Here is a 13,152-nt window from a genome sequence, read left to right on the forward strand (position 1 = left end):
AAACAACTAGTCTAAAAGAGTAGTTTCAGAAGTTCTATTGCTTTATCATAAATCAACATAATTTAAATTGGGAATTCAAGAAGTAATTTGATAAACAACTTCTTAACAATTGGCAGTTTTTTCTCTAGTATTAACCCAACAATTTAATAAATATTATCTTCCTCTTATAATTACATTTAAAATCATAGTGCTCAAATTGTTTTATTATCAACTAGTGTGTTCTTTAATCTTGAAGCTGCAACCATGTACCGAAAACAATTTTTCAAACTCTTAATTAAGCAAAATTCTTTCCTAGCGTTGCCATTTTAGATAAGGTTACTATTCTAGGATTGTCATATAAGTCAATAAATCATGGTAGGATGTGAATATCATAGGTTTGTGTTCTTTTAGATATTTTGTGGAAATAGATCAAAATTTCCATTCTGGGGATAATTGCAGCGGTGTGCAGTAAACTTCCATCTTAAAAACTGTAGAAGATAAAGAAAAGGAAAAAAAAATAGCGTATTTTTTTCCCTTTGATTTTTTTTATTGTTGTTGTTTATATAACATGCAGTATGGTGGTTGAAAATAATAGTTATGAGCAAAGACGCTGTTTGAATCTGGGCCTCCCACATTTTAACTGTGTGACTTTGGTTAGCTACTTCTTTCAAACTTGGTTTAGTCATTTGTAAAATGGGAACAATAATGTTACTAAACTACTGAGAGAATTAAGTAAGTTAAAAATACTTAGTAAGTCCCCATAAAGATGTATATAATGATTTATGCTGGAAATACAGTTCTATATATCTATTTGTACACTTAGCATCATATCACATGCAATTTCCCATCAAATTATTTTTCAAAACATGACTTTAAACTGTTATATAAAATATCATTGTGACTTTGTTTCCTTATTTTGAACATTCAGTAAATTTCCACTCTTTTCAAAATTTAAAAAAATAAATAATATAGATAGTCTTTGTTCTTATCTCTGGTTTTCTCAGGGCAAATTCTAGAAAGAGGAATTACTAGGTTAAAAAACACAAGGAAGTTTTTAAGGTCCCTTGTGGTGCACATGGCAAATTCGCCCTTTATCTTCCCTCTAGTTTGTCTGAAAGTGTTCTTTTCTCTATACCTTTGTTAACAGTGATGTTTGTTTAAAAATTCACTTTATTTTGAAATCAAATGTATCTTTCATGTTTTGGTAACTACTTTTATGACTGCCCTTGTGGGATATGGACTATTTCCTCTGAGCGTTATGTCAGGCCAAAGACAGTTATCAGTCTAGTGCTCAAGCTCATGATGTCTGCCTGTGTCAACTCCCCTATTCCAGCTTTCGCTATGCAGCCAGCAGCGTATGTGAAAGAAGTTAGCTGGCATTTTCAAAATGAGGGTTATGAATCTGAGCGATATTCCCCAAAGATTTATGAACTATAAAATGGCATTATTATTATGTTCTGCCATTGCTTTGTGCTTTTTAGTGGTCTTCCATTTTATGTGGTGTAAAGCTCCCAGGATCCATTTTCATGAAAGCTACTGTGTGTACTCATTTTGCATTGTATTGTGGCGAACACTATAATCTACAGGGTTCCTATTCATTTTGGAATTCATTTCACAGCTCACTAATTGTGTGAATGAGAAGAGGAAATATATGCTTTTATTCCGAAGCATGCCAGGCAGATGGCCCGAAGTTCATTGCTACCAGCACTGTCAGGGTGGCCCTGTTCTGTAGGTAGTGAGCCTGGCATCGATCCATCAAACACAGTGTGAAGGTCCATTTAACACAGGACTTGACAGTCACCGCGTCTCTGGTTTGCTGGGACTTACAAACATTTTGTTTTTTATCATCAACCTCTAAAGTGGTCAGCCATTTGAGCAGGTGCAAACACAGTAGAAAATTCATATTTGTTTTACTTGAGAAGCCAAAATGAATTTTATTCATATGGAAATCTTGGTTAAAGAAACAGTACAGGAGATGAAGCCTAGTTTCTTGAAAAGGGATTAATATGTGTGTTGGGAGTCAAAACTATAGCATCATTTCTGAAATTGAAACTTTGGAAAAACTGAACTGAAGAAAAGATCAGGTTTTATGTCTCTAAGCTTTTTTCAGGTGAATCTCCTTTCAAGTCTCTTTTTTTCTTCCTTTACAAGGAAATTGTTTACTTACCTACATTTATATACAATAAGCAATTTATGTAACCACTCGAAATGTCCCCAGTTTGCATTCATCATGCGTGTGTGCGTGTGTGCGTGTGTGTGTGTGCGCGTGCGTGTGTGCGTGTGTGTGTGTGTAGTGAGATAAAGTATCATTCCTCTTTAGAGACAGAAGGAGTGACGAAAGATGAAATCATGGATTTCACACATTTCCTACTTCAACAGAAACAGGACAATATGAACTGGGTTATCGCTTCCGGAAAGGGAGCATAGGTCAGATGCCATAATGGAGCTGGATGTGGTAATATGATCACAGTATCTTACTTAAGAGAATCAGAGAATGTGGAGATACTGTTTTCTCCCTCACACAGAGAAAAACTGGGTGTGTATTTCTCTCTCCCCTCTCTTCGCCTCCCTCCCAAGCCACCTCCCATAGGTTTCACCCGTTGTATTGACCCCATGTTCCCTTCTCTCTCGGCTTTAAGACCGATGCTGCCCTAATGTACGACGCGGTGCACGTGGTGTCTGTGGGCGTCCAACAGTTTCCCCAGATGACAGTCAGCTCCTTACAGTGTAACCGACACAAACCGTGGCGCTTCGGGACCCGCTTTATGAGCCTGATTAAAGAGGTATGTCAGGAGAAACACACTGCCTGGTTTCTTTGTCCTGAAGGTGAATGAATTGAGATGACTGCAGTTTTTCTAAAAGTCTTTTAATTGTATCTTTTAAATTAAACTTACCCCATATAAGTAAAATTAACATTTGGACTAATAAGTAATATGGAACAAAAGGAGGAAAGTACATAATAAATAAATGAATATCCTTCAAAATATCTAAGATTGTGTAAACAGATGATAATTTGTGACCTATGATTTGTGACATTGTTAATCTTTACCATCCTGAATCTTTATATGTGTTAGTTTTCATTTATGTGGACATACATATGTTTAAAGAATGTTTGTTTATATTTTAGGCAACAAAATATGCAATGAGCTTTTAACATGAACACCATTTACACTACTCTAAATTACACCCAATTTGTAAGTCTTAAAAGAATCGTTATTTAGATCTGTGGTTCTTAAATATAATGTCTAGTTATTTTAATTATAATTATATTAGCAGTTAACATAAAACAGATACATGGATTCACAAACCTGCAAAGTTTACTTTGTATTGCATAGTGCACGATTCTTATAGCCAAATATCATTTCTGTTATGTCTGTTATAGAAAAAGCATGTCCATAGTAAGGAAAAAAAGGGAAAATTCTTAAAGTCCATACACACGTATACACATATTCTTCTTCCTGTCATGAAGAAAATTCCTTTGTCAGCTTAGGATACTTCTCATTTGGTTAGAATAGGAGTATTTATATGAAAGTTTAATCTTTGCTATGAAAAATCACAGGTGTTTTTCCATATAAGGTATTTCATTAGTGGCTTACAAGAAATCATCGGTTTATCATATGACAAAGTATTCATCATGAATATAAAAGTGCAAATAGGTTCATTATTAAGAGTCTCCTAGTCCTTGGCAAAGAGTACTTTCACTTTTCCTTGCCTAATTCCCACCAACTCTCAGATAGGTGAAATGATTCTCCCTGACGAATATGCAGTTAATTTATTGCTCCACATTCTACATTTATTTCCGGTTTGAAATTGAGCATAAGAGAGCTGCAAACATAGTACACGGCTTTGGTTAGTTGAAGAACTGCTTTCTGAATGCAGCACTTGAACCTGGAGGTGTATGCCCAGTGGTCTTGTTAGAAACAACTGTATGAAACTCGCTATTATATTTATGGTAGAGTGTTAATGAGCACCTTGTCCACTGCATCACACAGGGCTGCTCTTACGGGGACGGACAGGAGACATTTCTCAGGTCTCAGTACTAGGAAAAGCTAGTACTGGGCAGTCGGTATGTCTTAAATTATAAACCCTGTGTATTGTGTCTAGATCATATTATCCTTCATTGCTTTGATTGCTAGGAAGTTCAGAATTGAATCTGCGATTTAATTTTATTGATTGTAGTTTCACCTGATGTCTTTGCTCTGTGTCCCACACATATTTTGCTATTCTACAGTTCTGCTCCTGCACTTCTTGATCACATGGTCAATTTTAATACTAATATGCATTTTTATTAAACACCTGAATTATTTTCTTTGGAAGAAGTTGTGTTGAAAAGTAATGTTAACAGGTTTAAACTCAGTGATGATGTTAAAATATGCATGTAGATATGTATTATAATATTTTTCTCTTTTGCATATAATCTTCTAGCCAAAAATATTTTAGAATATTCTTTAGAATATTTTCTAGGGTATATAAATTCTCAAGAAATACATGGAGCCTGAGAAATGTAGTAATAATGATATCTATTGTGGTCCTAATTGGAATGTTACCTATTGTGTACTGACTTTTACTTTTTTTGAGCTTGGTGTATATTCTTTCAAACATTACAGTTCCAAGTATACGTTACATTACTTAAATTTTTCATATAACTATTTTCCATGCTATTTCCAAGTGATAAATAATAGAAAGCATCTAATTTTTGTCTAGATAGCAGAATGAGAAAACATTTTGTGTTTCAAAAAAAATAATAATAAGGCCAGATATTTGCTCACCTTTGCAGGAGGAACCCACTATATAACAAGATTATTATACATATTCTCACTTCCTTCTACATGGAGAGCTTCTTCGATAGGTAGTATAGCTTGGTGTGAAGTAGTGTTGATACATTTCTCCAAATCTCACTTAAAGGGAAATAAAGTAATAAGTTTTAATTACTCTAAAATGAAAGTGCATAATTGAAGTTTTATAACATAGGTTTTCCTAACTTCAGTTGCTTTCATTGCAATAAAATAGGTCTATTTTCATATTAGTATGAATTTAGGAGTGGTATTTTGTAACAGTAGTTCTATTTGTAATCTCCAGGGATATATTCACTATCTTATATATCATAAAAAAGTGACTGAATTCTTCTTGTTTTGCTAAAAGAAGTTTGCTATTTAAAATGTAATCTTCAAATTTCTCATAAAAAATCATATCTGGAAAATGAACTATTTAAAATGAAAAATTTACAAGAAATTTTGTACTGATACTATCATAACTTCTTTTTTTTTAATCCCTCAAAAAGTTCAGAAGAGAATAAAAAATGCTTTAAAAATCTTTATCAATGTAAATTTATGAGAAGAAAATCATGTTTTCTATACTTTGTGAAAAAATATTTTCTCTTCTCTTCTTCCTTTACTTATTTACCCTTTTTTCTTTTTGTAATAGGCACATTGGGAAGGTCTCACAGGCAGAATAACTTTCAACAAAACCAATGGTTTACGAACAGATTTTGACTTGGATGTAATCAGCCTCAAGGAGGAAGGTCTGGAAAAGGTACTGGTGGTAGTCATCTTATTTTTTTTAGTATTGAATAAAACATATCCTAATGGAGAAATAAGGATATAGTCCCTCTTGTAGTCATCTTTCATTGACATTTAACTTTATTGAATAACTCTGAAAAATACATCTTCAGTTCATTATGTTAGATGTAACCAGCTGACAATTAGTCAAGGATAAAGGGTGTCTAAAGCCAACTTAAAATTTTAGTTTCCCATCAAGTTTTTCTGATACTTTGAAATGCCTATAATTTTAATTAGCCTTAAGGTTTAATATAGTGATTAGAAAATATTTATGTATCTGCTCATATAGACTTTCCTACTTGGAGCAGAAAATGAAATACAGAAACATGTTTCCATTGCTGGGTCATATTCAAAGGAAGTGTCTGAATTATTGTACACAAGGCTAATTAGATATGAACATGAATCTATTACGCTGGATCTATCTTATTTAATTCTATTTCCAGGGATTGAAGTACAGGATAGGCAAGGCTTATAGAATTTGGGTATGTGCTTCCTTTAAGAATATTTTAGTATAAGTTTGCTTATATCTGTAATACATGCATTCAGATATTTTTTTCTGATTCATTGAAAATTGAGATTAAAAATATACTGTGATAAGTTGAGAGAAATTATATTTGTGGTCATATTGCTTTAAAGATAGTAAGGTTCCTTATATTTCATCTTAGAATTGAACATGGAGCATTGTCCGTGGATAGAAATGAAAGAAGGAAATGGAGTCAGAAAGGGTCTTCTGGCCTGAGAGAGAGGAGCATTTTGAATGCTTATTCAAATAATTCCAGAGAGAAAGCAAACATTTGTAATAATGTCACCGAGCGTGCAAGGATGCACATTGTACCAATGGCATATCTGGTCCCCTGCATAGTACCATCTAAATGAATACCTACTAACACTCCAGTGTAACATGCCATGTAACTTAAAAGAATGAAAATAATTATTCTATATATAAATGTTCCCTTTTTTCCCTTCATTTAAGTGTATGTTGTGGAAGTACAAGACCACTCTAATGAGAACAAATGGGAGTCATCATTCAAGTTTGCTATCCCAAGGGAGCCCCCACCATCATTTGCATTTGGCAGAGAGTCAAAGGCAGGCAGGTCTAGTGGGAAAAAGGGGAAGTCTCAGGAGGGCTCTGACTGGAGATGGTTGGCCTGAGGAACCTGGGGACGGGCTAACGAGAAGTGGGGCATCCTGGCCGGTTAGTTTGGAAGATATTTGAGTTACTCTGGTTGATCCTGAATTGGAAAGGTGACGAAACGTGAGGAAGCTGAGGGTTATTGAACAAATCTTGCCCAGTCTGGGGAGATGGCTGCAGAGGTTCTGGTTTGGCGTTGCAGGGTGTTTGCGCTCGAGATTCTGTATGAGGTCAGACCACTGTATATTTGTATATTCAGTCTGCTAAAGGATTTATTGAAGTCACTTGGAAGGAGAGGGAGGAACAGCAAAAATAATAAGGGTCAAGAAAAATTAACATGAAGGAACATAAAATATCTTCATAATTGACAGTAGAATAAGGGATTTTAGTTTCTGTAGTTTTTTTAGAATAGGTAACTAGAACATGACTTACCATTGGAAATGGCTTAACTTTACTTACCTAGTCCTCTGAAAGCTTAGCTATGTGCTTAGGAAAGACCAGCTTCAGATGGAACAAAACACATGACTTTAAAGATAGTAAGATGTTAAGAAGCATTCAGAAGGTTCTTAGAATATAACTTCAAAAGAATTCTGTTTAGAGCAATAACATTTGGAAATAGGTCTAAATTGAGTAGTTGACAGAGCATGAAAATGGTGCATTTTCATTGCACGATGAGCTATCGAGAGGCTGTTTTGGGGAAAACAACACTTAGACTTAACGAATTTCTTCTAAGAAACTATCATGCAATAATAAAAGCACTTAATCCTACTCCATGATTGAATTTTCTTTTAATAAATTTACTTGATTTGACTATATGGGAAAGGAGTTACTAATTGTAGTAGTATAGTGGACTCTGTTTTCTTCTTTTTTAAAAGTAAAGTTGACAATATTATATTGGTTTCAGATGTACAACACAGTGACTTGGTAATTATATGCATCACTAGATGTTTGCTATGGTATGTGCAGTTCTTCCTGCTACCCTACCAAGATAGACAGTATTATTGGTTAGCTACGTGCTTAGGAAAGACCAGTTTCAGATGGAACAAAACACATGACTTTAAAGACAGTAAAATGTTTAGTATTCTGTATGTTGTACTTCCAGTCCTATGACTAACATATTTTACAATTTGTCATTTGTACCTCTTTATCCTCTTCCCCTATTTCACCCAACTCCCCAAACCTCTCCCTGTGCTAACCAAAAATCTGTTCTCATATTTACTGGTCTATTTCTTTTTTGTTTGCTTTGTTTCTTAGATTCCACATATAAGTGAAATCATATGATATTTGTCTTTCTCTGCCTGGCTTATTGCATTGAGCATAATACCCTCTAGGTCATGCTGTATGTTGTCACAAATGGCAAGATTACCGTCATTTTTATGACTGAGTAATATTCCATTGTATACATGTACCACCTCCTCTTTATCCATTCATCTACAGATGGACACTTGGATTCCTACCATATCTTTGCTATTGTAAATAATACTGCAATAAACATAGGTGTGCATATATCTTTGCAAATCAATGATTTTGTTTTCTTCATATAAATTACAAGAAGTGGAATTGCTGGGTTGTATATTTCTGTTTTTAGTTTTTTGAGGAACCTCTGTATTGCTTTCCACAGAGGCTGGAACAATTCACATTCCTACCAACAGTGTAGAAGAGGGTCCATTTCTCTACATCCTCACCAACACTTGTTATTTCTTGTCTTTTGGATAGTGGCCATTCTGACTGGTGTGAGGCGATATCTCATTGTGGTTTTGATTTGCATTTTCCTGATGATTAGTGATATGGAGCATCTTTTCATGTGGCTGTCTGCCATCTGTATATGTCTTCTTTAGAAAAATGTCTGTTCAGGTCCTCTGCCCATTTTTTAATTGGATTATTGGGGGTTTTGGTGTTGGGTTGTATGAGTTCTTTATATATTTTATATTAGCCTCTTATAGGCTACATCATTTGCAAATACATTCTCCCATATGGTAGGTTGCCTTTTTGTTTTGTTGAGGGTTTCCTTTGCTGTTCAAAAGTTTTTTAGTTTGATATAGTCCCACTTGTTTGTTTGTACTTTTGTTTCCCTTGCCCATGGAGACATATCCAGAAATAAATTTCTAATGTTGATATTCATGAGATTCCTGCCTGTATTTTCTTCTAAGAGTTTTATGGTTTCAGGGCTTATATTTAGGTCTGTAATCCATTTAAAGTTTACTTTTGTGTATGGTTCTAACAGTAATCCAGTTTCATTCTCTTGCATGTAGCTGTCCAGTTTTCCCAGCACCATTTATTGAATGGACTGCCTTTCCCCATTGCATAGTCGTGGCTCCTCTCACATATATTAATTGACCACATGAGCATGAGCTTATTCCTGGGCTCTCTAGTCTGCTCCTTTAATCTATATGTCTGTTTTTGTACCAGAACCATACTGTTATGATTACTGTAGCTCTGTAGTGTGTCTTGAAGTCAGGGAGCATAATACCCTCAGCTTTGTTCTTTCTCAGGATTGTTTTGGCTATTCAGGGTCTTTTGTACTTCCACATGAGTTAAGATTATTTGCACTAGTTCATTAAAAAATGCCATTGGTATTTTGATATGGCTTGCATTAAACTGTAAATTGCTTTGGGCTGGATGGCCATTTTGATAATATTAATTCTTCCTATCCATGAACATGGGATAGATTTCCATTTATTTGTGTCTTTAATTTCTTTCATCAGTGTCTTATAGTTTTCAGAGTACAGGTCTCTCATCTGCTTGATTAGGTTTATTCCTAGGTATTTTGTTCTTTCTGATGCAATTGTGAATGAAATTATTTTCTTGATTTCTCTTTCTGCTTGTTTATTGTTAGTATATAGGAATGCAACCAATTTCTGTATTTTGACATTGTATCCTATGATTTTGATGAATTCAGTTATTAGTTTTAAGAGTTTTTTGGGGGAGTCTTTAGAAATTTCTATACATAATATCATGTCATCTGCAAATAGTGGCAGTTTTACCTCTTCATTACCAATAGAAGTCTTTTATCTCTTTATCTTGTCTGATTGCTATAGCTAGGACTTCCAGTACTATACTGAGTAAAAGTGGTGAGAGTGGACATCCTTGTTTTCTTCCTGATCTAGAGAAAACCTTTCAGCCTTTTGCCATTAAATATGATAATGGCTGTGTGAGTTTGTCATATATGGCTTTTGTCATATTGAGGTATATTCACTGTGTTGAGAGTTTTTATTATAAATGGATGTTGAATTTTGTCAAATGCTTTTTCAGCATCTATTGAGATGGCCATATGTTTTTTCTCCTTCCTTTGATTAGTGGGATTTATCACATTGATTTATAAATATTATACCATCCTTGCATTCCTTGAATAAGTCACATTGGATGTGATGCATAATCCTTTTGATGTAGTTTTGTAATTAGGTTTGCTAATACTTTGTGGAGGATTTTTGTGTCTATGTTCATCAGGGATATTGGTATATAGTTTTAGTTTTTTGTGGTGTCATTGCCTGCTTTTGTAATACTGCCCTTATAAAATGAGTTTGGAATAGTTCCCTCCACTTCTGTTTTTTAGAATACATTAAAAAGGGTAGGTATTAGTTCATCTTTGAACGTTTGGTAAAATTCACCTGTGAAGCCATCTGGCTCTGGACTTTTGTTTGTTGGGAGTTTTTTTTATTACTGTTTTAGTTTTATTACTCATAATTGGTCTGTTCAGATTTTCTGTTTCTTCCTGTGTCAGCCTTGAAAGAGTGTATGTTTCTAGGAATTTTTCTGTTTCTTACCGGTTGCACAATTTATTGGCAAATAACTTCACAAAGAATTCTCTTACAACTCTTTCAATTTTTGTGATGTACGTTGTAACTTTAGCTTTTTCATTTCTGATATTGTTTGTGTCCTCTTTTTTTCTTAATAAATCTGGCTAAGGGTTTGTCTATTTTGTTCATCTTCTTGAAGAACCAGCTCTTGGGTTCATTTATTTTTTTCCTACTGTTTTCTTAGTCTCTATTTTATTTATTTCTGCTCTGATCTTTATAATGTCCCTTCTTCTGTTAATTTTGGGGTTTTTTGTCCTTATTTTCTAGTTCCTTTAGTTGTAGGGTTAGATTGTTTATTTGATGTTGTTCTTGTTTCTTCAGGTAGGCCTGTATGGCTATAAACTTCCCTCTCAGAACCACTTTCGCTGCATCTCACATATTTTGAACCCTTGTATTTCTGTTTTCATTTATTTCCATGTATTGTTTGATTTCTTCTTTGATCTGTTCCTCAATCCATTGATTATTTAGTAGCACATTGTTTAACCCCCATGTGTTTGTTTTTTTCCAGTTTTTTTCTTGTAATTGATTTCTAGTCTCATACCATTGTTATTTGAGAAGATGCTTGATACAATTTCCATCTTTTTAAATTTGTTGAGACTTGTTTTGTGTCCTAATGAGATCTGTTTTAGAAGTGTTCCATGTACACTTGAGAAAAATGTGTATTCTGTTGTTTATGCAAAGAATGATCTGTATATATCTGTTAAGTCCATTTGGTCTATTGTGTCATTCAGCACCTCTATTTCCTTTTATTTTCTGTCTGGATGATCTACCCATTGATGTAACTGCAGTGTTAAAGTCCCCTACTATTTTTGTGTTGATGTCATTTTCTCCCTTTAGGTCTGTTAGTATTTGGTTTACATATTTAGGTGTTCCTATGTTGGTTACATAGATGTTTATGATTGTTATTATCGGGCACTTCTCTTTATTATTATATAATATCCTTCTCTGTCTCTTGCTACTTTCTTTGCTTTGAAGTCTATTTAGTCTGAAACAAGTATTGCAACTCCAGCTTTTGCTTAATCTCTATTTGGATGGTACAATTTTTTCATCCCTTCAGTTTCAGTCTGTTTATGTCTTGAGGTTTAAAGTGAGTTTTTTGTAGGCAGCAAATAGATGGGTCTTGTGTTTTTTAATCCATTCAGTCACCCTCTGCCTTCTGATTGGAGCATTTATACCATATACATTTAAAGTAATTATCAATATGTATGTGCTTATTGCCATTTTGTTAAATGTTTCCTGGTTGTTTTTCTGGTTCTTCTTTGATTCTTTTTAACTATCTTACTCTATTCTTTTGTGTTTTATGACTTTCTTGAGTATTAAGATTGGGTTCCCTCCTCTTTTTTTGTGTGTATCCATCATAAGTTTTTGGCTGTGGTTATCATGGAGTTCTTAAATGACATCCTATTTATCTAACAATCTATAATAAGCTGATGGTCACTTAAGTTCAAATGCATTCTAGCAGCACTACATTTCTTACCTGCCCTCCTCTATGTTTTATGTAATTAACATCTTCTATAACACCTTTTTGTTAAGTGATTTCCTTAACTAATTTTTAGATTGTTTTTGCTGATTTTGTCTTTTTGATATTCACACTAGCTTTCAAGTAATTGATCGACTACCTCTGCTATATGTTTGCTTTACCTGTGGACCTTTTTCCCTTTCTTAAATTTCTTGCTTCTATTTATGCCCCCTTCTTTTCCTCTTAAAGAATTCCCTTTAATCTTTCTTGTAAGGCTGGTTTAGTGGTGGTGAACTCTTTTAACTTATGCTTATCTGTGAAACTCTTTATATTTCTTTCAGTTCTGAATGATAACCTTGCTAGGTAGAGCATTCTTGGTTGGAGTAAGTATCCATTCAGCACTTGGAATATATGATGTCTTTCCCTTCTGGCCTGTAAAGTTTCTGCAGAAAAACCAGCTCATAACTTTATGGTGTTTCCCTCATATGTAATGTGTTGCTTTTCTCTTGCTGCTTTTAAGATTCTTTCTTTATCTTTGCTCTTTGACATTTTTATTATATCTTGTTGTAGACCTCCGTGGGTTCAACTTGTTTGAAGTTGGACCTGGTAGACTGTTTCTTTCTCCAGGCTAGGGAAATTTTCAACTATTATCTCTTCAAATAAATTTTGTACCCCTTTCTTTTTCTCTTCTCTTTCTGGGACTCCTAGAATGTGAATGTTAGGACATTTGATATTGTCCCAGGGCTCTCTTACCTTATACTCATTTCTTTCCTTTCTTCTTCTCTTCAGCCTGAGTACTTTCCATTATTCTATATTCCAAGTCTCTGATCCATTCTTCTGCATCCTGTAGTCTGTTGTCTGTTCCCTCCAGTGTATTTTTTATTTCATCTATTGAATTCTTCATCTGTTTGTTTTTTAAACTTTCTCTCATTTTGTTGGGGTCTGCCTTGAGTTCCACTATTGTTTTCTCAAGTTCACTGGATATTGTTATGAGCATTGTTTTAAACTCTTTATTGGATAGATTGGTTAATTCTGTTTCATTTAGGTTTTTTTTTCTTGTTCTGTCAATTGGAGCATATTCTACTGTCTCTTCATTTTGTATAACTTTCTGTGCTTGGTTCTATGAATGAGTTGAAAAGGTTACTCTCCCAGTCTTGAAATACTGGCCTTGTGTGGTAGAGTCCCCTGTGTAGATGTGTGCCTAGTAGTTTTGGCAAGCTGGAGGGC

General features: G+C 34.2%; 1 protein-coding gene across 7 annotated transcripts in view; it reads left to right on the forward strand.

The window, feature by feature from the left end:
* The window catches only part of GRIK2 (glutamate ionotropic receptor kainate type subunit 2), a 588,905-nt gene that overhangs the window by 365,925 nt on the left and 209,828 nt on the right, over nt 1–13,152 (forward strand). For all 7 annotated transcript variants that reach the window (XM_036890423.2, XM_036890420.2, XM_036890419.2 and 4 more), the window contains 2 exons: nt 2,619–2,762; nt 5,404–5,511. In XM_036890423.2, the coding sequence (XP_036746318.1) occupies nt 2,619–2,762; nt 5,404–5,511 (252 nt within the window). The remainder of the gene's footprint in view (nt 1–2,618; nt 2,763–5,403; nt 5,512–13,152) is intronic.

This window comes from Manis pentadactyla, chromosome 12 (genome assembly GCF_030020395.1).
Source record: "Manis pentadactyla isolate mManPen7 chromosome 12, mManPen7.hap1, whole genome shotgun sequence".
Lineage (NCBI taxonomy): Eukaryota > Metazoa > Chordata > Mammalia > Pholidota > Manidae > Manis > Manis pentadactyla.